Source organism: Chanos chanos, chromosome 14 (assembly GCF_902362185.1).
Source record: "Chanos chanos chromosome 14, fChaCha1.1, whole genome shotgun sequence".
Classification (NCBI taxonomy): Eukaryota; Metazoa; Chordata; class Actinopteri; order Gonorynchiformes; family Chanidae; genus Chanos; species Chanos chanos.
The window spans coordinates 6,175,928-6,201,066 of record NC_044508.1 but is presented as its reverse complement, the minus strand read 5'-3'; the positions used below and the strand labels follow the sequence as shown (position 1 = coordinate 6,201,066).

Genomic DNA, 25,139 nt, shown 5'->3' with positions numbered 1-25,139 from the left:
AAGCAAATATCCAAATGAAATGAATCAGTTGCTATAGCAACAGCCTTCATGACCTTAAGGAAAACTCGGGTAAAGACAGAGTTTAAGCAGGCAGGCTCAATTACAACTCGGCGCACTCAAAAACTGAGCGCGCGAAACCCGACCGATAAATCTGACTTTTCTTTTTAAACCCTCAACGTGTTCATTTTTGCTCGAATAATCTGATTTAATTTGTACATTATATGCAGCAGAGAAGAAATACAATCATAGTGCTCACAAATAACCTGGTCCAATGGGAAAGCAGAACTGTTTAATACAATCACTGGGCCACACGTCCATCTCCCCACAACAGCAGAGAGAAACCTAGAACATTCCATTTAAAATCTGTTTTTTTTAAATTATGATAATAAAATGAGTAGTCACTGAGACATTTACTGACGTTCAACAGTACATGGTTTTCTTCTCTTCTTAAATCAGACAGCTTACTTTACCCCCCCCCCCCCATTACATAGTCATGATCGATGCACAGCAACAGAACACAAAATCGTCCTCACCCCCCCCCCTTCCCTCCCAAAAAATGTGCATTTGATGCAAAGCTCTATTTAAAAAAAAAAAAAAAAGTCAGAATTACGTGAATCCCGAACTTTTCACCTCTCGGTTCGAGCCTTGACTAATGTTAACACACACACACACACACACACAGTATATACACTATGCAACTAACAGAACATTTCAAGCAGAAAGTTTTAAAGTGATGACCAGAACAAATCAAAAACCGCCCAAGTATTTACACGGTAACTGTCAGGCAATGCAAAAAAACAAAACAAACAAACAAACAAAAAAACTGCCAATTTCATAATATACATAAAAAAAGAATCTTGCAAATAAACAGAGAGTAGTTGCCAAAGCCTTAAAAAGTGATTGTCTACACATGATCCAGGCAGCATCCGTATAGGTCTGGAGTGTGATTTTCTTCAAACGAACACGAGGAAGTTTTACATGTATTCATTTACCGTTTTCAGGTTTCCACATATGTGCGTATGTGTGTGTGTGTGTGTATACACTAACTCACAAACACATATACACACACATTTATATTTTTTCTCTGATTGGCAGAGCATGCGGTAAAGGCGTGGTTTAAAGTATACTGATGAAATGTTTGGTCTATAGCTAAGAACGCAGGGCTTGAGCAGAGAGTTCAAAAACACTTTATGACTTTTACTAATCTGGGTATACCTGAGCAAGCTGCAACTCCTCATAGTGCAAAACATCGCCATGTCAGAGTAACAGACATACAGGGCTCGACCAATAAACATCGAGGAAAACAAACAAACAAACAAACAAAAACAAAAAAAGAACACACTGTAAAACTCTATTTCTGTTAAGTTCATTTTGCTCAGAAATTACAAAACTACTTTCAATCAATATAATCAGACATTTCAAATCAACAAATTTACATTTGCACTCAAACAGGAGCATTTTGTTTATCTGTGAATCAGATTAACAAACGAAAGCTTCGTAACCTTTGTCTTCGATAGCTAAACTGACAGGTTAGATAGTTCAGCACACACACACACACACACACGTGCACACACACACGCACGCACGCGCACATACACACAAAAAAAAGCAGCTCTAAAGTGCTTGGTTACGGTTTGTTTCTGACATCACCAACCAAGCTACTACAGACTGAAAAAAAAACCCCAAAAAACCCCCAAAACAAAAACAGGTAAAAATGTGACGACTGCTGAATGACATGGTCCAACCTTACAAGTCTTCCGCTCCGGCCGTCGTGCGACATCGGTCAAATTTAATCCGGCGTCACTGCCTGTGCGGATTAGCGGAGAAGAGGGGCGTGGCGGTAGAGAGAGGCGGTCCACGCGTCTACAACGCTTTCCTCAGAGTGTCCAGGTTCTCCTCCATCCACCGAATGTTTAATCTGATCGTCTCCACGGCCTCCTGGGCGCTCCTCATCTGAGATCCTTTCTCCTTAAGAGAGCTGAGGAAATTCTGCACCTGTGGGAGACATTTCAAAGTCAGTAGGCATTAGACTCCCCCCCCCCCCCCCCCCCCCCCCGACTCTTTTAAACCTATTTATGCCTGTTTCTGGTTGGTGCATCACAAGTGCATTAACCAATCGCTAGGCCATCACTGAAACCCCACAGCTATTCAAGACTAGTTAGGTTTTGTTTTAGGAAAACAGACCTCGTCGAGATGCATCTCTGTAGAGAACTGACTGGTCGTAGACATGATTATTCTTTGAAGGGAAAAAGATCCAATGGGAAACCTACAATAAAAGGTAATGAAGAGTTCACTAAAAACAGCCCGTCACCAGCACACTCATACAAATGATTATTTTACAGACCCTCCCTTTCAGCACACGGTAAAGACCAAATCATCAAATCTCTCAGAAATCTCGCAAACTAAATTGTTATTATTTATTCACGTATTTATCTATTATTTACAGTTACAATACTTTTACAATTGATAAAATAAAAATATACTTATGTTTTAAAAAAATACTTTCAGCACAAAATGATAAGGAGCATATAAAGATTACATTACGACTAACACACTAACTACTGCTATTACAAAAAAACCCAAAAACAAACAAACAAACAAACAAAAAAACCCCAACTTTACCAGCACAGCTGCGGGTCAGCAAACTAAACACAAACTAAATAACTGAAAATGTAACGATGGCGTCACACGATGCTCCACTAAAAAAGACTGCACCTTTACATTTGGTGCCAAAAGCAGACCTACTCACTTTTCAGTTAATTTATCCCAGTTTTCTTTGACAAAATTCCAAGCGTGGAGGTAACCACCGAAGCTCTGGCAAGCTGTCTCGATGACCAGAGGCAGTTCCTGAGTCTGGATGTTACCTCCGTCCAGACCCTCTTTTAATAACCTGAAGAGAAACATCCGGATCATTTGACTAAGGAAAACACCACACACCTGACTTTAGTTCATCTGCAATACGTCGACTAAAGAATTATTATTATTATTTTTTTTTATTATTCCCATTTTTGCTGGGTTTCAAACGCCCCCAATTCCCAGTACTACTGTGCGTCCCAGGAATCATCACACAACACCCTTCCCTCTGCCATTTCGGGGGGGGGGGGGGGTTAGGATTTGAACGCGCATCCTCTGATACGTGCCAAATCAGCCCCTGCTGCCATTCGTCTGGCAGTTTCAAAAACCTAAACCATCCAGGACACAGCTGAGGGCGCTCTTTGGCGCGTCGACCAGGAAACGCGGAAACGCGACGCCTTATCTGGCCTTACCATATGATTTTCCGGACGTCGTTTGTGCTAGACATGGCTTCCAGGATCTTGCGTTTCTCCGAGTCAAAAATGGAGTATTTGTAGGTTTCCAACAGTTCACCCCAATCATCATCTGACTGAGCGGCCACGGAGAAAACTGTCTTCAGAAGATCTCCAGGAATCCTGGAAAAAAAACCAAACAAACACACTTTAAACACAAACTTTCTTAGACGACGCAAACCGAAGGACAGCATAAATCATATTTCTTTTTCTTTTTCTCTTTTTTAACACATTTGATTCATGGTCCTGTCTGAGCAGAACAGGACGGTGAATGGAGCTTACTGTTTTGTTTTATTGGACGTTAACCATTCTTTAAAGACGGACTCAGCGTGGCGGGTACAGTTCTCCTGGCCCAGACTACAGGCTGTCTCCAACACCGAGGACCTCAGTAACTGCTTAGATATCGACGTCTCTTCCTCCCACGAGTGGTCGTCCATCAGATGCTTAAAATGTTCAAAGATGTACGACTACAGACACAGAATTTATAGTTGACTTTAAAACCAGTCACCACACTTTGTTTGGCTCCAATAAGACACGTGACCAAAAATGAGAAAAAAAAAAATGAAAGAATAACTACATGAATCACTCACAAAACACACACATAAGCTAAATAAATGTCAAAGCAATGGAGGATGACAAAGGAATCAGGGATGAGAGAATATATAAAAATGAAAAGAAAAAAAAAATGTCCACGTCTTACTTTCATTCTTGCTGCCAGTTTCAACTCTGATCTTTTTTCAAGCATTCTGTAGATTCTGGTCAGCTGAGTCAAAGCCTCGGTTACGGGAGCAGCGTCCGTCTCATTGGTTACATAGGCCAAGACGTTTAAAACTTGTCGGAAGGATACTTTACCCAGTCTGCAAAAGCAAGGGGAAAGACTGGATGAGATAGGCCGTCAACGCTCCCTCCACAAAAGACTGAACCTGGCCGTTAGTTAACTGAGCCATCCACGGGTCAGATGCGAGAGCAAAAACTCGGCCAAGCCGTCACCGAGCCGCTAAAGAGAGCGCTGCACCAAAACAAAAACAACAACAGCAACAATAGCAACAAAAAAGTGCTTGGAGAATTTAAAATGAGCCTTTTCCTTCTGGTTTGGGAAGGAAAAAAAATTCACCTTCCCAGGGTAATCATCTGAGTTACAAGTTTCTCATCAGCACTGACAGGGTCAGGTGGTTTCTACACTCACAAAGGTAATGTTGTAGTAACAATGTCAGAACTACTTTGTCAGGGGTTGCTGTTTGGCGATTTTGCAAGTACTACTTTGTTGCTAGCAAGAACACAATTTACAACAAAATGTATTACAGACACAGAAGATGAAATCACAGATATGTAACTTCAAAAGCTATACCTGGCATATTTCCAAAGACATATAAAAGAAAAAAAAAAAAAAAAAAAAAAAAAGAAAGAAAAAGATGGAGGGGAAATGAGGGTCACTTCCAATGAGTCCTGACCAAATATTTGTCTACGGTTCTAATGCTATGTCACAACGTTCCTGCCTTCTGATTGGCTGAACGACAAAAGCAAAGGTAGGTCACCTGCTGTGAGAAAGACTTTGATCGTACAAGCCTGTGTAGGCTCAAAAACAATTGAGCAATAAAATCTGGAATAAAAAATAAACATGGCCCGGGCTTACGCTACTATACACATGTACCGCTGCAAACGCAGTGAGCGAAAAACTACCTGGAGAGAGCGAAGACGTTATTGATGAGCGACGCCCTGTCTTCGTGAGTAAGGACGCTGACGTTTTCTCTCAAAGCGTCGGTGAGAGACTGCCAACCCCCGTCTTCGTACTGCACGATGTAAAATCCGTCGCCTCGGAAGTTGAATTTCAACCACTTCACACCGGCCGGCACCTTAAACGTGGCTGTTTACGATCAAAGATAAATCAAAATTTGAAATATATGTTTATGTTAATATCACAGATTAATTTAGAGATTACACGAGCATGAAAAGAAAGAGCTTTTATACCTGTTTTGCTGTTTAGATGAAACACTTGCTTACAGATGTCAGCATTGCTGCAACTGTCATTCACATACGTTAAGGGGACATGCCAAAGACTGCTGACAAAGGGAAAGAAGAAAAAAAAAAGAGAGATTTTATTTCCTATGACAGGCAGTATTATAGGCTGTTATTCAGGTTGGTGTGAATGATTCTACCTGTAGGGGGCAAGCCACACAAAAATCTACGGAATACGACTACTGATTCTCAAACTCATTAACACGCCTTCTGCAGCAATGAACAACACAGAGCTGAAGAACTAGATCACTCAATCACGTAATCAAAACTCAAAAGGCGACGAGAATCTCAACCAATTTCACGAAAAAGACCAATTTCGAAGCAACTTTCGAATCTTGCGTCAGAAAACCAGAGACCAGTTTTCAAAGCGTGACTCTCATGTTTCTCTGCTTTACCCCTTCAGCCCGACTGGTTCAACCAGAAGCTTTGATCGTTTCATCTCCAGACCAATTACCTGGAAACTCTGCTGCTGTTGTCTGCGTTGAGGAGAAAGGGCTCTTGGCTCACGGTCACCTCTGTGCCTGTCCTTTTCACCGTCACCAGAGGAAAACCCTTCTGCTTCGTCCACGTGTTCATCATCTCTGTCACGTTCACCACATTCAAGTCTAGCTGTTTATCAGAGGGAACAAATACAAACAAACAAACAAACAAACAGCAACACAGAGGACGGCAGAGTTCAGATTACGGGATATTTGTTGGACCCTGTGAACAACACGTGACAACGTTTTAGGCACAACAACAAAGCGCACACGCACACACACACATACACACACACACACACACACACATAGCTAATGTTCCATCACTGAAGCTGATAGAAGCTCACTGGTCCAAAATCTGTTTTACAGATAACAGAAAATCTATGCATTGGCCTGCAGGGGGCACTCTTCTAGTGATGAGCAATCAAATGACAACAGTTCTACATGTGCAAGGCACAGATCAGAACTGCAACACTACACAACTTTATGTTGTATCAGGACTATGCACTGAAACACACCAAGAATTATTACTATTGGCAAAATTTATGACTTTAATTATAAAAACCAGGGCGTACTCAAAACCCAGCTGGCATGCAGTTTGGACCAAAACTCCACACAACCAGTCTTAATATCGAAACGACTGTGTGTACCATGATACAAGCTTTAAGTTTGAGTTTGATACTATTCAGGTTTATAGTCTGGGTAAGAGTTAAGACTGGAATACCCAACACTGAACCCTGCTACTGTAAGTCTCCGTTTGGACTTAGTGATGCGTTCGAGAGTCCGTGTCAACGTAACAAAACACTAACCGCTTCATTAAAAACACAGCTATTACAGAAATAAAAGAAGTCTACCACAGAGACAAAGAAACAGAAAACTTCTATTTTTTTCCCCCCAGTGCATATTTATGGACTCAGTATTTCACCCTGAGCAGGGTTCTGCGGATAGGTACCGAGGGAAAGCTGTTCCACAGGTCTGCACTCTCTGTGTTCCCGCCGTTGTATTTGTTTAAATATTCGATGATTCCTTTACGAAATCCCTGTTCGCCGAGCGTTGAGTTGATCATGAGTAACATGGATGCGCCCTGTACAACAGGTGAAATATGAGGGAAAAACAACATAAGTGCTTGAATCCTCGGACTAGGGAATTTGCACTGTGTAAAAACAAAAAGACAATGCAATACTAACGCACAGTGGCCATCTATGGCAAACTTCTACTTTATTAACGTTGATATGAAAGCCACACATTGTGGCACTGTTTCCCATCATGCATTTCAGAGTACACCGGATCTAAACCTTGAGAGAGTTCTGTATACGTGTAGCATTATGGAACGGGAACCGTGTATGGAATTCTGGAATTCTACCTTCACATACGACACGGGGTCGAACATTTCGGACACTTGTTCTGGGGTGGTCACATCGTTGGAGACAGGGTGAGAGGAATTCAGGGAGTCTTTGGCCAGTGTGCGGAAGCGCATGCTTAAGAAGTCATCGTCCTGAGAAATGAGAAATAAAGGGAAAATTGAGCTTATGACACAACTGGAGTGAAACAAAATGAAAAATCTGAGATTTGAGTCCTTTATTGCGTCCAATGCTAATCAGCCAAACCGGAGATTTGTAATGAGTACAACCAGGATACAAACATAAATTGGAGAATCGATAAAAATGTGAGAGACATATGAACAGAATATGAAACTACAACATTTCTATAATTATTAAAAAAGAAAAAAGAAAAAAGCACGACTCAGTCATTTGAGGTTCCTGTGTACAAAGCATCATCCTCACAAACATTCAATAAGAGATGTAGAAAAAAACTATTAAATCTGTATTACGTAGAAAAGGATCAGAACAGAATACAAAAACTTACGATCTCAAGTTCGGGGAAAATTTTCTCGATCGACATGTATTGCATGTAAGTGGCAAATCCTTCATTCAGCCAAAGGTCATTCCACCAGCGCATGGTCACAAGGTTCCCAAACCACTGTAACAGAGTACCAGGCACCATCATCAATACCACACATCCACACACAGCACTACAGACATACACACAGTATACACAAGACTGATCAAAAGATATATCTGAAAGTGGAAAAATGGATTAATTTAATACAGCATTCAATATTCTGAATACGAATTAAGTAGCTTGAGATTGGAGACCGGGCTGACATTGGCCGTGGTATTAATCGCGTAAAGTGAAACAATTCTATTAAAAACGAGAAATTTCTATAAGAAAACGTCAGAACATTCAGGATGAAGCACCTGGTGTGCCAGCTCGTGCGCAATAACAGAGGCGACCAGCTGCTTGTCCAACGGTGAGGAATGATTCCCCACCAGAAGGGTTGTTTCTCGGAATGTGATGAGTCCCCAGTTTTCCATGGCGCCGGCCAAGAAGTCAGGAATGGCCACCAAATCTGTCAATCACCACGTCAAAAAAAAAAACAAAACAAAGCAAAACAAAAAAAAACACCATCATTACCACCACCAACACATACCACTTAACTAAACTAGCTACTGTCTTTAATAAAGTTTATGGTGATTTCCCCAATAATTCAGAAAATGGAAGTAATTCACAGTGGTGGAATAGCTGTGAGAAGAAGGCTGGCTCACCCAGTTTCTTTAGTGGATAGTCAATTTCAAAGAACTGGTTGTAGAATTTCAGCAAGTCACAGGCCTTCTCCAGTGCATAGTGCATTTGGTCCCTCTTCTCCGGCACCGCATATACTGAAACCTACACCACACACGCCAACAATCGAGCCCAGAAAGAGAGAGAGGGAGACAGAGAGAAAATGAGAGATACCCAGATGGCAAATTGCAGACAGTAGGTAGGTAAATCTGTTCTGCATACGCACAAATGATACTAAACAGAACAACCAGGGTGAAATACGTACGTTGATATTGGAGACGTTGGCACTGACACTGGTAAAGTTGGCCACAATGAAAGCGACCAAGTAGGTACTCATGTTCACGCTGAAAGTCTCGAACTCATCCTCAAACAGCCCGTTGGTTAGATCGGTCGATTTCAACTAGGGGCACAACAGAGGAATTCAAATTCTGTCGCTCCAGTGAACAGAGCCGCTAAGAAAGGCACTGGCTGAAATCCACTCAGGATCACACAAAAGAGAGTCTTCAGAAGTGTTTGTGCAAACACAGGTCCAGATTAATAAAGTGTACCAGGATATCCCCATTCCTGGTCCCATAATTCCCACAGCTCTCCATGTTTTAGCTGTCTTTCCCACTCTAATGCACATGATGGGCCTATCAGGTGTTTGATAATTAGCTCATAAGCTGAGTCTTGTGCGTTTGATCAAAAAGAGGTCTGAGCCATGAAGTGCTGTGGACCTCCAGAAGCTGGCCTACATCAGTGATTCTTTATCACATCGTGAAAAAGAAAGACCAGTTTCAGAAAAATGAAAATAATTACCTTGGGCATGTTTGAGAGGCTCACGTATCCAGATTCTCTCTTTATCTTGATGCTAAAAGTCGCCTTAAAGGCAGGCTCGTCGAAGCAAGGGAAGGCCTTTCGAGCAGCGACAGGTTCAAACTGAGTGGCAGCCAGTCTGATATAAAAAGAGACACAGGAAATCAGCCATCACTCTACTGTTAACATCTGCATTAAAAAAAAAAAACAACACAGCAAGAATATTTCAATACGGAGCAGTTCCCTTGATCGTAGTCTCTTTTCTGTCAGCTAAATTAATTTACTCAACGTGTCCTTTTATTTCGGGGAGGAGTGGGGGCAAAAAAACTCTCTAATTCGAGTCCGACTGTTTTTTTTGACTATACAAACTATGAAGTGATATTTTATCTGGGCCTTTTTTGGTCTCTGTTCAGCAACCACAAACCATCTGAATATACAGATCTCACAGGCTGGCTGCGCTATCTGATAGAAACAGTGCTCAATAGGTACGTGGTTGAAAAAAGAGACAGAACACCAGCCCACACGCAATTTACACTCAAAATGAGACATTGTGCGGCTACGTGTGGAACAACCAACCTGTTTGGAACACAAAATTGCGGTTGGGCCTGCTTTCTCTCTTTTTAAACCCAGATTGTTCATCTTTGCGCTCATTGCTCTTCCTGTGAATAAGGAAGTGACCTCACAACACCAGAACTGGTCCCTCAGCTTGTAATATGACCCATCTGATGAAAACACTGCAGTAACTACCCTAGTTTGACACCTACCTTCCTATACCACTGGAGCTGTGGTATGAGCTGTTGTAGAACCCCTCGTAGCTGTTGGACAAATTTGCAGAGTATTCGAGGCTCAACACGTATTCTTGTCCCTTCTTGAGTTCCTTGGGACACTCGACGGCGATCTGTTCCCATGGCTTGTACTCCAGGATCTTGACCCTCTTCCCTTGTAAAGTACAGCTGTCTATTTTCAGGCCGGAGCTATGGAGGACAATCTTCTTGGCATCTTGCAGAACCAACATTCTGATGGAGACGTTTCCCTGAAAGATCATGGTGGTGAGGTTCGGGTGAAGGGAGAGGTCGTAATGGACGGGCCGAACGCTGGCAGGAAGCCTTGGCTCAGTCCAGGGGAAAAGATCTCCGCTGGTGGAGATCGGATACACCCTCTCCAAGGGAACGGAGCTGTTCTTCCGGCAGCCGGCTCTGGTGAAGGTACAGCCGGGTAAGAAGTAGATGACCATGACCATAGAGGCGACCAACACCAGGATGAAAACTCCGATCACCAAGGTCTTGGTGGAGGGCATGGAGCACGACCCTGAGGGTGTCTGGCGAATGTAGGCTGAGGCAGTGCTGCGCTGGTTGGAGCTGCGGTTCATGAATGACATGCCCAGGAGTCGGGCGGAGGACTCCATCTCTTCTTCGTCTTCGTCCATGTCGTTCTCGCCCAGACCGCGGACCAGCAGGCGGGAACTGCGAGGTTCGTAGACCACGTCGTCAGGGTCGAGGGGATAGGAAGGCGACTCCTTGGCCAAATCGACCACGTCTGGTTCCTCTTCAAACATGCTGTTTTCAATCATGTTTCTGGGCAGTGATGCCCGTTCTGTAGGCCAGAACAGACATGGGATCAAAAAACTGCATGCTGCATAAGTCCAAGCCAAACTACGCTGCTATGTCATGGCATGTAGACTAACTGACATGTAGAGTTAACCTAAGTCACATGACTGAACTCATTTACAAAGCATTGTCTGTTTACACGTTGTGCATAACTGTTTAGATTCCCTGACGCAAAAGCTTTGCTATGGTTTCACTGCTGCTGAAACAAAACAAACAAACAAACAAACAAACAAACAAACAAACAAACAAACAAAAAAATGTTTTCAGACGGGTAAACATACAGAGTGGTTGGGAGAAAAAAAAAAAACAGCCAAGTGGCAGTCTGGGGCACAAGCTTTTGTTGCTTTAAAGATAACACAGCAAACTCTTTTGCAACATGCTGAGACGGAAACTAATCTGAATTTGGAGCAGGACTTGAGACTTAAACACTGCATAGCAGTTTGGCAAAAACAGCAACAGATTAGATGTAAATACTGAAAATGAGGTTAACCACATAAATAAACAAAGCATCTCTTTTAATTTTAGTAATTAATGAAGGTTTCAGTAAATGTAGGTGACAATAAGCTACTTAGTTTCTGACCTTTATTTTCACACTTAAAGAACAACCTGAAATCGAACCAATGACCACAATCTTCCCGTTTTCATTTCCTGCCTCACAGAGGTTGCAAAGTTGCGACATAGCTTACTGATTGAAGTCATTGGCCAGAATGATTTAAAACACTGTCTCATAATGTGGTCTAACTTGATCATTTTCACATTAACGTAAAATAATTCATGTAATTAACAGTTGGGCAACTTGCAGTTAGGCCTTGAAGAAACATGAGCTGAATTTGCAATGAAATCTATGTATACCCAGCCTACCCATTTTCAAAGTAGTTCCAAGCTCTCTTTTCTCTCTCTCTCTCATGTTTATGTACATATACATACACACATGTCTATATCTATATTTATATTACATATTCTTCTAATGAAGTGTGCCTGTGGTAATTGTCAGTATAAACAAACAGAATGAAAGCAAACACTTCTTCGTATGTTATCAGCCGATCTTGTAAAGGTTTTCAGCAATAAAAGAGGATAAACTGAACTACTGTTTGAACTGCTACCTATATTGCATGGCTACAGTCTGTCAGAAATGTCAACAAGTTTATTAACTTTTGATTTACGGCTGCAAATGAAAAGGAGGAAATGTGTAACTAAAAACTCTAAGGCAGCGGTGCCACGGTTCGTATCTTTTCAGACACGAAGAGAAGAACCTGCTTCACTTTATTATGTGATATTGTCCATCAGCTGACTCAACTGAAATGAACAGGGAGAATAAATAATTTGTCCATTTATTTCCCTGTGGGGTCCTATTCGCTAGCACTTGGCTTTGAGGACGTTGAGGCGTCAACCACATCACGTGAATGTCAAACCGTGAGACAAAATAAGCAACTTCGCCGTTGCGTGTAAGAAAAAGAAATGAAATGCTGGCTGGGTCCTCCGGGACGGTGACCTTACCAAACTTGTCTGACACTACCCCAGCAGGCCATGAAGCAACTTTGAGAGGTTAGCTAACGTTTGCAGATCTCCTAAAGTTAGCCGGTTAAATGGCGAGCCGCTACATACATGGTTCGTTAAAACTTACGTGCAACTCCCGTAAAGTAACTCGGAACGTCAAACTTTTTGACATTTGGAAGAAGCAGCCGAACAAGTTATCATGTGGGATTAGTGTACTGGCCAGTTCTGGTTATGGAAAGTGATACTTGTCCATAGTTACAGCCAAGTGAATAGCCTAGCCAGCTAAAATCACTTTAAAAAAGTAATTTGAGGAAACCACTTGCGGGACAACGCTGTTTTTGCTAAATGAGTGGTACCAAATTGGTAAATGGCGTTGTTATCGGGCTTTATTTGCATTTCTGTAGCTATTTAGCGAAGTAGCAAATAGTTGGATGAGTTAAATAATATTCTTACCATTGTCAAATGTTTCCATTTTGAGATGTCAAGTCTGACACTCGAAGATACGGACGAATCCACTTCACAACCACAAAATAATCCACAGAAAAGAGAAGCAAAACCACCCACACTTGCCTAACGTTATCCTACGAGCTATCAGGACAGCCTATCGTCAACTCCACTGCTGCTGACAGCTAGCTTGGCTAAGCTAGGCTAGCCTACTAGCATGCTTTTCGTGCGCTTTTACTTCTGATAACAAAAAAATACACCTAGGCATTGACACAGTTAGTGGAGAAATTGTGGAGCCATTGCTAACAACACTTCTGACGGAGGGAATAACTGCGATTATGACAAAAGCACGAAGATCAACTAACTCCAATCTGACAGACTACATTTATTTGCTACTTCTTCCCGTTTCGTTCCAGTCGCTAACTAACGTGCTGCCTACATTGCATGGTAGAGTGAGGGCGACTGACCCCAAATGCTCTACTTCTCTAATTGGCAGTCAATCGATGACGCATGATACACTTTTTTCGAGGGACAGTTGCTTCACCTACTAAATGCACAGCTGAAGAAGGGTAGAGAGAGTGACAGGAAGAGCGAAGGAGAGACAGAACAGAAACGTATTCCAAGCGTAAGAATAAGTAAGAGACCACAGTTGTCTGCGTATTTGTATCGCTATGAATCCATTCTCAGACGAGGAAACAGTCACCAAAAACGCAGAGTAATACTGGCTACAACGCCATCCGTAAGGTTAGCACAGTTTTTCACGGACAAACAATTTTTGGGATCGCACACTGGTAATGCTATGGTTTATACGTCTGCATTTCTGTCCTGTTATATTTTTTTGTTTCTGGTACTCAGTTACTTAAGCACTCAGCTAGATCCGTAACTAGTCACATGGCTTACATAATGTGACATACGTTGTTCCTGTTTTTTTGTTTACAAACCTTGCTCTTAAGCCCTGTCGTAAGAGAGAAATAACAAAATTGTTTAAACGCTGAATCTTGCTCCCTCGGCAGTTGACAGTTTTCATAAGCACGTAACTATTCTCTTCATGCACAGCTGTAACATTTCACAATACAAGCAGACAAGCGGTGGTTCATGCACCAGATAATGATCCATTTTTCCCTGGTTGTGTGTTGCAAGAGGGCATTCAAGATTGTGCTGTCTATCGACTAGTGTGATGTTATTAAAGCAGCGCTTATCTTGCTTCTTGACCAAGCCTCGCACTGATTAATTTGCAAACCACAAAGGTTTACATGCGTAGTCCGTTGGCATATGCGGTCAATTGTATATCCATAGCAATTTTACAACGAGTGTATGGACGGTCACTATTTTATTGTGTAGCAGTGCAGTTCAAAGTGCTCAACAGAAGACCAAATATTTGTAATAACAGTTTTATTTTCTATTGGAAAAAGGGCACACATCTGTTAAAAAAATATTTTGGCTGACCCCAGCATCACACCCATTACCCCCATATCATTCAAGCAAAAAAAAACTCCAAAAAACTCCAGTAGTTTAGATCATTGCTTTGCTATGCTTTGTAAAATAATCAAATTTAAACCTGTCAACCAAATATATTTTCAAACTGTATGTTAAGAAAATTCTGGAAAACAACACACTCATGCTTCTCTGAACTTTATGACGTTTGATAAAGCACACATCATATTACACATAAGTAAACATTTCCTCTAACCCTTGATCACTCAAAACATGCTGACTGAAATTTCCTAATAAACAAGTTCTCCACTCACTGAGGAACTTCAAAACAAAACCAAGAGAGCTTAGGCGGACAAACGGAGTCCTTTTGGCAGGATTTCCCACTTTGTCGATTAACTTCCGACAGGAACATTAAATGTCCAATAGGAACGTTCCTCAGGTGTTCTCCTACTTAACTGTTTTCACTTTTGGTTCCAGTTGTCGAACACAGTGAGTCCACTACTTGGTGGACTGTCCGCCCGCTTGCATTAGTGATTTTTCAGAGGCAGCAAACAAACAAAAATATCCAACAGCTAAAGCATCACATTCATCAATCTTTCATTCACTGTGAAAATTATGAAGTGTATCAAAATTTTTTTTTTTTTTTGAGATTTGTAATTGAGAAAGCATTGATACTGGACTTTCTTTAACCCAGTCTTGTTTGAAGCCAAGTCCTCATGGTCTCCAAATTCCTCTCCAGCCATTGGATATTTTTCTCGACGTTCTCCAAGGCAACCTGAGTGGCACGGAGTTGAGACGACTGCTCCCGTATGGACTCGAAAAAGGCCTTGATCTGAGAACAGGGAACATGCACCACTTAACTGAAGTAGATACTGAACCAAAAAGAACCATTTGTTGGGATGAAGGTTACTGTAGACTAGTGATTCTCAACTCCAGTCCTTGGGGCCCACTGAACTGCATGTCTTTGTTTTAACTCAGGACTGACACACCTGATTCCACTGATCAAGTAATCATCAAGCCCCTGATTAGCTCAGATAACTGTGATAATAAAGATGTGCTGGACAGTGGGCCCCCAGGACTGGAGTTTAGAATCACTGCTGTAGACCAGGGGCGTCAAAAATCCGGTCCCGGCTCCAGGGCCAGGGTCCTGCCAGTTTTTGTTTTCACCTCTTAGTTACCTGTTGATGTTCACCTTGAAAACAGGTGTGCACGCTTTTCAGCCAATCAGAGATTGTATTTAGTTAGGGCTACAGGACCATGGCCCTCCAGGACTGGACTTTAACACCCGTGTTGTAGAGTGCGCTAGAATTTCAAAACATATCTCACCTCAGCCAACTCCTCTCTAGAGGAAAACTGAGCTGTGGTACCAATAATAATGTTTCTAATACTGAAAGATCCCAACTGAAACCTGTATGACACAAACAAACAAACAAAAAAGAAACAGACAACATCACTACATTGACATCACTGTGATGGCATCACTAATTACTTGGCTTTCATGAACTAAAAAAAGATCTATGCATTAATTCACTAATATATTTCCAGATTAGCAGCTGACATCATGATGAAATTTCACATACTTTTTCACCAGTTCATCCCAGTTCTTCTTCACAAAGTTCCAAGCCAGGAAATGTCCTGCTGGATTTCTGGCCACAATGTATATGACTGTAGACAAATCCTGAGTTCTTATAACTTTTCCTTCCATTCCAAGCTCCAACAACCTACAGAGACACAGATGTATGAATTTTATAATCATGTGGTTTATAATCGCGTGATACATTTCATTTCTATTCTGTTGATCTGCATTTTTCAAACAAGTCAGCGGGGATCTCCAGCCATTCGACACAGTCTGTATGAAACCTCAGTCATGTAACTAAGAACTCTTAAGTGAGTACTTCTGGTGATACTGAGATTAAACTGCCATGTTGAGTGACTGGAGGGAACAAACTGACCACTGGGAAAGACTATTCAAAATCCACTTTTAAGCATATTTATACAGATTGACCTTTTGACACTTTTCTGTTACGGAATCAGATTTTACCGTGCCAGTTTATCTAAATCCCTGTTGCTGGCTAAAGCCGAGAGGAGTTTGTATTTCTCTGTTGCACATATGGAGTTGCTGTATCTCTCCAAAAGGTAGGCCCAGCCTTCATCACTCTGTGCTCCTGACACGTAGATAGTCTCCATCAGGTCAGAGGGCAAGCTGTGGAAAAGACAAAACGTAAACCACACAAAAAAGGCTTTAAAATAATGAAAGAAAGGACATTAAACTTTTTTAAAGTTATTAATTTGATGCTTTATTATTAATTATTTATCATTCATTTTCATTATTTTTTGTCTCGAGTTCATTATCAATATCAAAGCAAATTCATCAGTGTTAAATTGAATGAAATGGAATGAAATATTCCAGACTGGAACAATATTCTCAGACTTATTTTAATACCGGTGAATTTGGTGTTAATGTATTTATTACCAGATGAATATATCAGAGCATTTTTATACACTCACTAGAAAATTAATTGTACTCATATATATAATGACCTGAGAGTGCTGTTGGATTTCACCCAGTCGTCAAAGAAGCCCTTGGCCCTCTCCAGACAGGGTGGATAACCAAGATCACAGGCCAGGGATAGAACATTAGATCGCAGCCTCCTGTCAGAGAGCGTTCCCTCATTGCTCCACGTCTGCTTGTCAATCACATCTTTAAAATACTGTAGGATGTAGGTCTGCAGGACAGAAATGCACATAAACACACACACACACACACACACACAAACAATCACTAAAATTAAACACGGGAATAGTTTTTGTAACTGTTTCAGTCTTATTTTCACTGCTCCATAGTGCACAGCTCATTCAGGTTTACTATAAGGTGCTACCAGGATTGGATATGTTTGGTACAAAGCTCTCATGAAGTGAACTGTGCACTGTAAACAAAAGATTGTTAGGATAATATCGAACATCTTATTAAGGATACTAAGTCCCACCTTTAGGTTCTGAGTGACGTCTGCAATGTTTCTCTTCTCTATCATTTTGTAAAAAGTTTCGAGGTATCCCAGGCCTTGCAGAAGTGGAACGTTATGAGTTTCCGACTTCAGGTAGCTGATCAGATCGAGGGCGCTGGTAAGCGACAGCCGCCCAGCGCTGGATACACAGGATGTGAAACCAACAAACAAACAAACCAAAAAACAAAGTTCAAAATAAGTCAAAGCTTAAAATCTATTCATGCTGTAGCCTTTTCACTCAAATTCCTGAGTCCCGGTGAAAAGAAATGTTTATTCAATTATTTGATTAATTTGTGGAGGTTGGTGTTTGTGCTTGAAGGGTAACTTACGTGACCAGTTGAAATGCATTGTGAATGAGGTTGGCTCTGTCTTTAAAGCTCAGTGCAGAGTGATTAACTCTTAAGAGCTTGATCAGGTCATTCCAACCCTTCCCTTCATAATGAACTATGTAATATCCAGTCATGTCAGTGTTGAACTTTACCCAGTCTACATCCCCGTCCAGACGAATGACATCTGAGAAGACGAGCGAAAAAGGTCTTAAAAACGCAACACGGCACAGCAGAGACACAGATTAAAATGACTGCATCCAAAAGACCTTCATACCTGTTTTGGTTTTCATAATATGCTTCACATCATGCGTTGAGTGACTGGTTTTGTACGTTAGAGGGATATGCCACAAGTACCTGTCAAACGGACATTTCAACCACTTGTTACATAACCGAACGACCAAAAAGTAAACACACTTATCATGGGTACATGTATAAAGAGAAATTACTGGTGTTGTGACATATAATTACTCGTGTGTGTGTGTGTGTGTGTGTTTTTGCTTACCCTTTCTGTAGTAAAGGCCAGACGGGATCAGTGGGCTGAATGGTCTTTAGGAAACGCTCCTGCTGAAGGTGAAGTTTTGAACCCTGTCGTTTAACAGTGATCAAAGGCATGCCCTTCTGTAGGGTCCAGGTATGCATCATCTCCTTCAGGTCTATGTGCTCCCCGGCGTAGCGGTACTGGGATGAATATCATTTTAATGGGTTAGTCACTTTACCTGTGCCTCAGTTTATCATGGCGCACTAAGGTCCTTGTTCAGTTAAACAATCACAGTCTTTGTGGTAACTTACGACAACACAATTTGATACATTAACACTTTTTTAAAAATTTTGTACAATGGACATTTACTATTAACTTTTTAGTGTCAGGTTTAGTTTTCAGTGGAGAATTTGTTCCAGTGAATTTTCACCAAATTATGACTGGATGGACTATAACTTAAGGAGAAAAATGTTTACCGCATTCTTTGTTGCTTGATTGCTGCTGTAACAGTATTCTCCAGATGTGAAGTCATCTTCGGAGCACGTCTGGCGAACAGACATTTAGAAAACATAACCCTTCAACACTGCTGAAATATCCAAAAGATGAATAAATAGGAGAAAGAGGATGAAATGAATACGTACGTTGACAAGGCTTTCCCAAAGATCTTCATTTTTGGCATTTCTGTACTTGAACCTTCTCAGATACCTCACAATGCCACTCTGGAAGACCTCATCTGACAGGAAGTGTCTGAGCATGTGCAGAATGCATGCTCCCTTAAACAGCCAATCACAGGTCAGCATGATCAAAATTAAGCACATGTAACGTGCACAAACCTATGCATTTTTCAAAAATACACTGTCAAATACCATAGATATACTATGGGGATTAAACACAGTCATTGTACAAGATACATCTGTTGTTTCATGCAGGTTTCCTGCCTTTTGATTTTTTTATTCCTTTTATATATTTAATATATCATATACAGAATATGATGTAAGATTTATATATCAAGTATCAAATCAAACCTAACAAAAAAAATGTACCAAAGTCATTTAATATGTTTGTGGGGAGTATAATGGGGCACATGTGAGCATGTGTGTGTGTGTATATATATATATATATTTATAAGGGCGTTTTTTGAACTGGGTTTAGGAAGAGAGATCTCACCTTGTCATAGGACACTGTATCAAACATCTCTTTAATCTGAGTGGGGTTTTCTGCAGCGCTGGATATTGACCGCGAAGAGTTGAGCGAATCTCGTCCAACCGCGGCAAAGCAAGTGTCCAGCAAATAGTCCTCCTAAAATTCACAAACATTTCAGCATTGATTCATGAGAACAGTAAGAAGAAGAAACAGTCTTTGTGTCCGTTAAATGTATATTTGTTTAAAAAACAAAACTGAACCCACCACTCTGAGCTTTGGGTATGTTGCATCAACAGAAACAAACTCCATATAGCGGGCAAATCCCTCATTCAACCAAATGTCATTCCACCATTCCATAGTAACCAAGTTTCCAAACCACTGAAAAGAGAAGACGGTCAGACAAAGCTTTCAGCAAAGTTTCAACACACACACACACACGTGTGTGTATGTGTATGTGTGTACGAGATACTGCCAACTTCACAGAAAATAATTAAAGTAAGTCTAATATGTTTTTCTTTTGGGCAAAATTGTGAAGATGAGCATGCTTTAAAAAAGATAAGGCTCTCCGCACACTGCACAAGCCTTATGCTGAAACATGGGAGTGGACTGTCATGCTAAGGGAAGGTTTTGAGTCTCTGTTTCCAACATAAACCATGAAAATCGTGTGTGTGGCCTGACCTGATGGGCCAGCTCATGGCCTATCACCATGGTGACCCACAGCTGGTCTGAAGCAGAGGAGATACTGGGATCATAGAGGAGAGAGGTCTCCCTGTAAGTGGTCAAACCCCAATTCTCCATAGCACCAGACTGGAAATCAGGGATAGCAATTAAATCTACGAGAGAGACAGAGAGAGGAAGACAGTAAATAGCTGTATGATACAGATGCATGCACATTATTAGAGATTACTAATTTCAAACTGTAAAGCTCAAATTTCCAGTTATATGTATACAAAGTTAAATAACTGTTTTAGGTCAAATACTGTAATATGATATAGTCTGTTCTTTTCTATACCTTGCACTAAAATACACAGCATGCACTGGTTTGGTGGTTTACAAACATAGCCGGTCTCGTGTTTGCTAATAGTAATCCAGCACGTAGCTGCTTAATGGATCATGGAAAATTGCAGAGGCGTTTCGGAAGGTTCATATTCACCGAGTTTGGGAAGGGGATAGTATATGTTGAAATACTTCTCATAGAATTCCAAAATTCTCACTGCAGCTTCCAGAGCATAATGGGTTTGGTTCCATTTATCTGGAACAGCATAGACAGAGACCTGGAGAAGGGGGAGAGAGAGAGACCGAGAGAGAGAGATTTTCACCATTACATATAATTACCAATCATTACAATGAACAAAAAACCGCAGAGTCAACACAATAGTCTTATATCTGATTGTCTGACTTTTTTTTCTATGACCTGCATGTTCACATTGACATGGATTATGACTTCCATGCAGTGACACTCTTGCATAGTTTTACATAAGACTCACGGGGTGTATGGTCACTTCACAAATCTGATGGTAAAATACATGGTGTATTACAGTAAATGCTTCATGGTAAACAAACCTAAACAGGCATTAACGTCTACAGAACGTACAATCTATCTATTATGAATTTCTATTAAGTTATAATCGGCATACTCTAGCCATTAACAGGTACTGCTATGTTGATCAGCGAGACTTACATCTACTGCGCAAACGTAACCGGATATGCAACCAGTCCAGTGATAACTCAGCTGTGCTGCACTGTGCTGGTCTGTGCTACTTACATCTATTCCAGTTGAGGTTCTTCCACTAACAGATTTGAAGTCACACAGTATAAAGGCCACCAAATACGTGCTCATCCGAACACTGGGCTCAAAGTGGTCCTCTAGGAGTCCGTCACTCACTTTCACTGTTTGCTCCTAGGAGACGGTCAGAAAGGCTTGATGAAACGGTGGAAAAACTTACCGGAGGACTTTCTCACAAAATCTGTCTGCTATATTAAAAATTGTTTTTATGTTATGTTAAGGGTACAAGTTCTCGTGCGCATTTATCAGCAAGATTTTCATCCAAAACATTCAGGGGAGAATCAGCCAGGATAATGCACATTTGGGAATAGTTTTCTTTTTTCGTTGTATTATAAAATTTTAAATACAATTACCAAACTGTTCACCCATATATCACCCATCACGTGAGTTTTAAAAATCTTCTCACGTGTGACTGTAAACATTGTAAGCGTGGCCTTAGGCCTGAATATGAAAAACTGCAAAGACTATAAAAAAAACTGCGTGTTACCGATGTCTCACTGTGGTGTTGCAGTATATTTATAAACGATTAATAGGTGCCATATATAAACCTTAAAATAAGAGCTAAACAGAACAGCGGAATAACGAAAATTAACAATAAGTGAAGAGATATCCATTATTGATCAAGTGTTTGCGTTTGATTTATGGAAGGACTGTGTTAATGTTTAAGCTCTTACTATAGGCATGTTGGACAGGGCAACGTGTGAGGGTCCACGTCTTATTCTGATTGAGTAGTTTGCTTTGAAAATGGGCTCATCAAAACACGGAAAGGCCATTCGCGCCGAAGTGGGCTCAAAGTGTGTAGAGGCCATAAACCTTCAGAAAGGTCAGGAAAAAAAAGAGAACAGAATTACCAAACAAAGAAAACAAGCTCAAATTTCAACCACAAATAACACCCCATTCCGCATTTTTTTTTTTTTAATTCTTGAAAACAATAAGACTAATAAAATCCCGCTCACCTTGTTTCTCCTTGTTTTGTCTTGTATGTACTTTTGTAGAAGCCATAAAACCCGTCCGCCAACGGAGCACCAAACTCCAGGTATAAAAAATACTTTTCTCCAGAGGTTAAAATCTTTGGAGAAAAGATCCCTATTTGCTCATGTGGAGTGTATTCCAAGACAGGAAGGACTTTATCCGACAGGTGATCCCCTTTCTCATCGAGAACTGTTGCCGTGGTGATCTCCAAATTTTTACTGTGCAAGACCACCCAGTTGGTATTGTTCTTCACATCAATCTCAATGCTAACTGAACCATTGAATCTAAGTGTTGTAAGGTTGGGATGGATGAGTAGATGGTAATGTATAGGCACGATGTAATTTGGAAGTCTGACTTTGCTCCATGGGAAGGACAGTTCATTGGTGGCCGTGTGTGTGTTCTCCAAAACGTCACTGCTGCTATCCGTGGCATGAGCCAGGCTGCGCAGCACAACAGGAAGAAGAGTGAAAAGCAAGAGGTACATATTTGGAAAAGAAAACGGACTGTTTGTGGATTGTGGTTGTGATTTGATGATGCTAGCTTTAACAAAACCTGTCACATTCTGTGGGTATGGCAGATGGTAGCAAGAACAGCATTCATTCAAACCTATGAAGAGGGGGGAAAAGTTGAAAGAAAAAAAAAAAAAGCTGTTACATCTTTAGCATTACGTAAATGTTGCCCTATTTATGATTACTGCACAACTTTTGGGAAAAAAAACTGCATGATACAAAGTATCGTTAAGCTTTGAGCAATAGGTTAGCAAGAGCAAACGAAATTTATGGAGACACACAATACATTAAGCACAGAGAGTCCGCACATAAATACAGCAACAATGTTTATAAAACAGCTTAGCAAAGACAGAGACCGGACTGCATGCTTCTCTATGGTGGGCTCAGAATCAACACAGCACATCTCATCACGTGTAATGTGACACGGCTAACACAGAGACGAGACGTTACTACAGAGAGATTTACAATGACTGATTACAGATTGACTCAAAACTATGTCTACCCTTCAGAATGTCACCAACATAGCAGTCATTCGATTGACTACAACGTATTAACCGACAAACCGTTTAGTGTAACAGCAAACTTGTTTAAATTTCATCCTGCCATAACTGGAAGGTTGGATCGTTACCTAAAATTCGGCTGCATCATTGTCGTTTCTGTTGTCAGCTTTCATTTTCCCTTTCATGTGTCCGACCCATAATTCCTCGGTGTACTGCAGCTGCTACGCTGCCTCCCTGTGTTGTGTTCAAATGACAGCGGAATTAAACAGAGGGCACAAAAAAGACACGGAACAAAAGGACAACAAGAGCAGGCAGCGAGTTAAATTAGAATCGAGCAGGGTCATTTAAGGATAGGATTTAATGGAATGGCATGTTTTTGTTTTCTAGTCAGCTCCTGTTGTGTAACAGAACACGTTGACTGGTTGAGCAAAGTAGATGGCTTTTGAATGTTTTAACGTTTTATGTGTGCAAATACAAGCGCGGGCAATCTGGAGGAACCTATGGGGGGAAAAGAGAAATAGAAAAGATTACTAAACCTCTGTTTCTTAGAGTCTTTCCAAACACTGCAAACGACAAGCGGCCTGTCATTCTTTATTTCTTAACTTTTGAAACAGTATGTTGATTCGAGTAAGGCTCTGGAACAGAAACACCCTTTTGACTCATGTTAAAACATGTCATCAAATAGCCTACCTTTTGTTAATGCTGAAACAGCCAAACCATGGACTGTAAATGAACAATTCTGCTTTGTTCAGGTGCGCAGCCGTTTTCATGTCTTCTTGTGGCTGGTGCTGATATCATCGATTTCTCACCACAAAAAAACCTGGTGAAAAAAGCAGGTGTGCCACACATTTCCAAGTATTTCAGAGAACTCAACATTCTACCCAATCTTTGCTTTATTCATATATTTGCTTATTTTAACTTTGCAATCAGTATATTAATTAAAACATCACTTTTTTCCCTGATTGACTGGTTCATCGATCATAACAAAACAGAATAAGGCTTCTGCAAAAACGAACAGCCAAGGTCTACTAGAGGGAAAATCTGTGTCATTGGTACTTTAAAAATATTTTTCCAAAACGGTCTGAAGCCGGTGCCAGACTATAATAAGTGTACAGTAGAGGACTGATACCTCTCCTCTTGTAAATATGGCACTATGTGTGGTTTGGCGCGGTGCCCCTGGGAGTTTGAACACGGTGGAAAAATTCCGCGGCGGGTGTGAAGTCATGTGACTTAAAGCAGATAATCCGCAGCGTTGAATCCGTTCGGCTCATTAAACTTCACAGAGCGCAACAGCATGATCTTCGCTCTCCTTTCCATCTACCTCACCACATGTAAGTGTAGGGTAACGCGTATCTGCTCATAGCGACGCGCTTGTCAAAGAGACTTTAGATGCTTTGGACCGCTGATGAAAATTATGATAATGTGGTGAATTTGGCATATATTCATCTGTTTTCTTTGTGATTTGTTTTTGTTGCTGGTTGTGTTTACACTCTTATACACTTTGTGATTACTGAACGAGATGTGAAAGGTGCATAAATAAACGTATTTTTGTGTTTGCAAACAGTAACAAGTATGATTTTAAGTATCGTAAATTATACATGCACATACTTGTATGAATTATTTTTAACCTGTTAAATGCTCATTCAGTTTAACAGCATGTTTCTTGACTGTACTCTCTGCACAGTGCATGTGGCAGCTGGGCTCTATGCCACACTGTCCCCTCCTGTCCACTTGCCCATGGAAAGAGGAGGTCTGACCATTCTTGTGTGTGTGGTCAGCGACTTCGTGAATGGGGAGTTTCAGGTGTCTTGGCTGTCTGGCCGGGCCTTCGGATCTCAGCCTGGCACCTATAACGTGATGAGAGGAGAGAACGGAACCCTAAGCGCAATGTCTGTCATATCTGTGGCCACTGATGACTGGAACTCTTACATGTGTTTTGTGAGTCATAGACGTTTGGCCAAAGTGACCCAGAGACACTACGCTGAATTTCCAAAGGAGAGGAGTTTCCCTTGGAGAAGTATGTTCTTCTATTCAAAGACTGTATTCATTAAAAAAAAAATCGAATGTTTTCATGAAAATGTTTATTATTAGTAGATTAAGCTCTAATTTTATGTTTGTTTTCAGATAGGGACGAGGACAACACCTGTTTTATTCGACATAGGAGCATATCTGAAGGTAAACTTAAATATATATGTGTGTGTGTGTGTGTGTGTGTGTG

The 25,139-nt window shown here is 41.0% G+C and overlaps 2 protein-coding genes across 3 annotated transcripts; both read right to left on the bottom strand.

Moving 5' to 3' along the window:
• Positions 1–1,352: 1,352 nt before the first annotated feature.
• Positions 1,353–13,137, bottom strand: lnpep (leucyl/cystinyl aminopeptidase). 2 transcript variants are annotated; one of them, XM_030791591.1, is made up of 18 exons: positions 12,775–13,137; positions 9,982–10,810; positions 9,221–9,356; positions 8,688–8,822; positions 8,407–8,527; positions 8,059–8,210; positions 7,667–7,780; positions 7,164–7,295; positions 6,753–6,884; positions 5,776–5,930; positions 5,274–5,365; positions 4,986–5,169; positions 4,006–4,162; positions 3,588–3,772; positions 3,267–3,428; positions 2,750–2,890; positions 2,185–2,266; positions 1,353–1,995 (listed from the first exon to the last, which is right to left on the bottom strand). In XM_030791591.1, the coding sequence occupies exons 1-18, from the start codon at positions 12,791–12,793 to the stop codon at positions 1,864–1,866; spliced, it is 3,060 nt and encodes a 1,019-aa protein (XP_030647451.1). In that variant the 5' UTR covers positions 12,794–13,137; the 3' UTR covers positions 1,353–1,863. The 2 variants fall into 2 exon arrangements, with proteins under 2 accessions (XP_030647451.1, XP_030647452.1); XM_030791592.1 differs by having other exon boundaries at positions 5,274–5,362.
• A 1,732-nt stretch (positions 13,138–14,869) lies between these two features.
• erap2 (endoplasmic reticulum aminopeptidase 2) lies at positions 14,870–22,396 on the bottom strand. Its single transcript, XM_030791411.1, has 18 exons — positions 21,897–22,396; positions 21,615–21,753; positions 20,920–21,054; positions 20,308–20,428; positions 19,833–19,987; positions 19,419–19,532; positions 19,179–19,310; positions 18,653–18,784; positions 18,488–18,556; positions 18,036–18,211; positions 17,808–17,887; positions 17,534–17,717; positions 17,187–17,343; positions 16,741–16,925; positions 16,241–16,402; positions 15,780–15,920; positions 15,526–15,607; positions 14,870–15,031 (listed from the first exon to the last, which is right to left on the bottom strand). The coding sequence occupies exons 1-18, from the start codon at positions 22,394–22,396 to the stop codon at positions 14,885–14,887; spliced, it is 2,811 nt and encodes a 936-aa protein (XP_030647271.1). The 3' UTR covers positions 14,870–14,884.
• Positions 22,397–25,139: the final 2,743 nt, after the last annotated feature.

Coding starts and splice junctions, on each gene's coding strand:
- lnpep (XM_030791591.1), bottom strand. Junction 5,931..6,752: donor TGTGGAACAGCTTTCCCTCG/GTACCTATCCGC, acceptor TCTGATAAACAG/CTAGACTTGAATGTGGTGAA. Junction 3,429..3,587: donor ACGTCCAATAAAACAAAACA/GTAAGCTCCATT, acceptor TTTTTTTTCCAG/GATTCCTGGAGATCTTCTGA.
- erap2 (XM_030791411.1), bottom strand. CDS start 22,396: ATGTACCTCTTGCTTTTCACTCTTCTTCCTGTTGTGCTGCGCAGCCTG. Junction 18,212..18,487: donor ATCAAGCAACAAAGAATGCG/GTAAACATTTTT, acceptor TATTCATCCCAG/TACCGCTACGCCGGGGAGCA. Junction 15,032..15,525: donor CTAGAGAGGAGTTGGCTGAG/GTGAGATATGTT, acceptor CCCTGTTCTCAG/ATCAAGGCCTTTTTCGAGTC.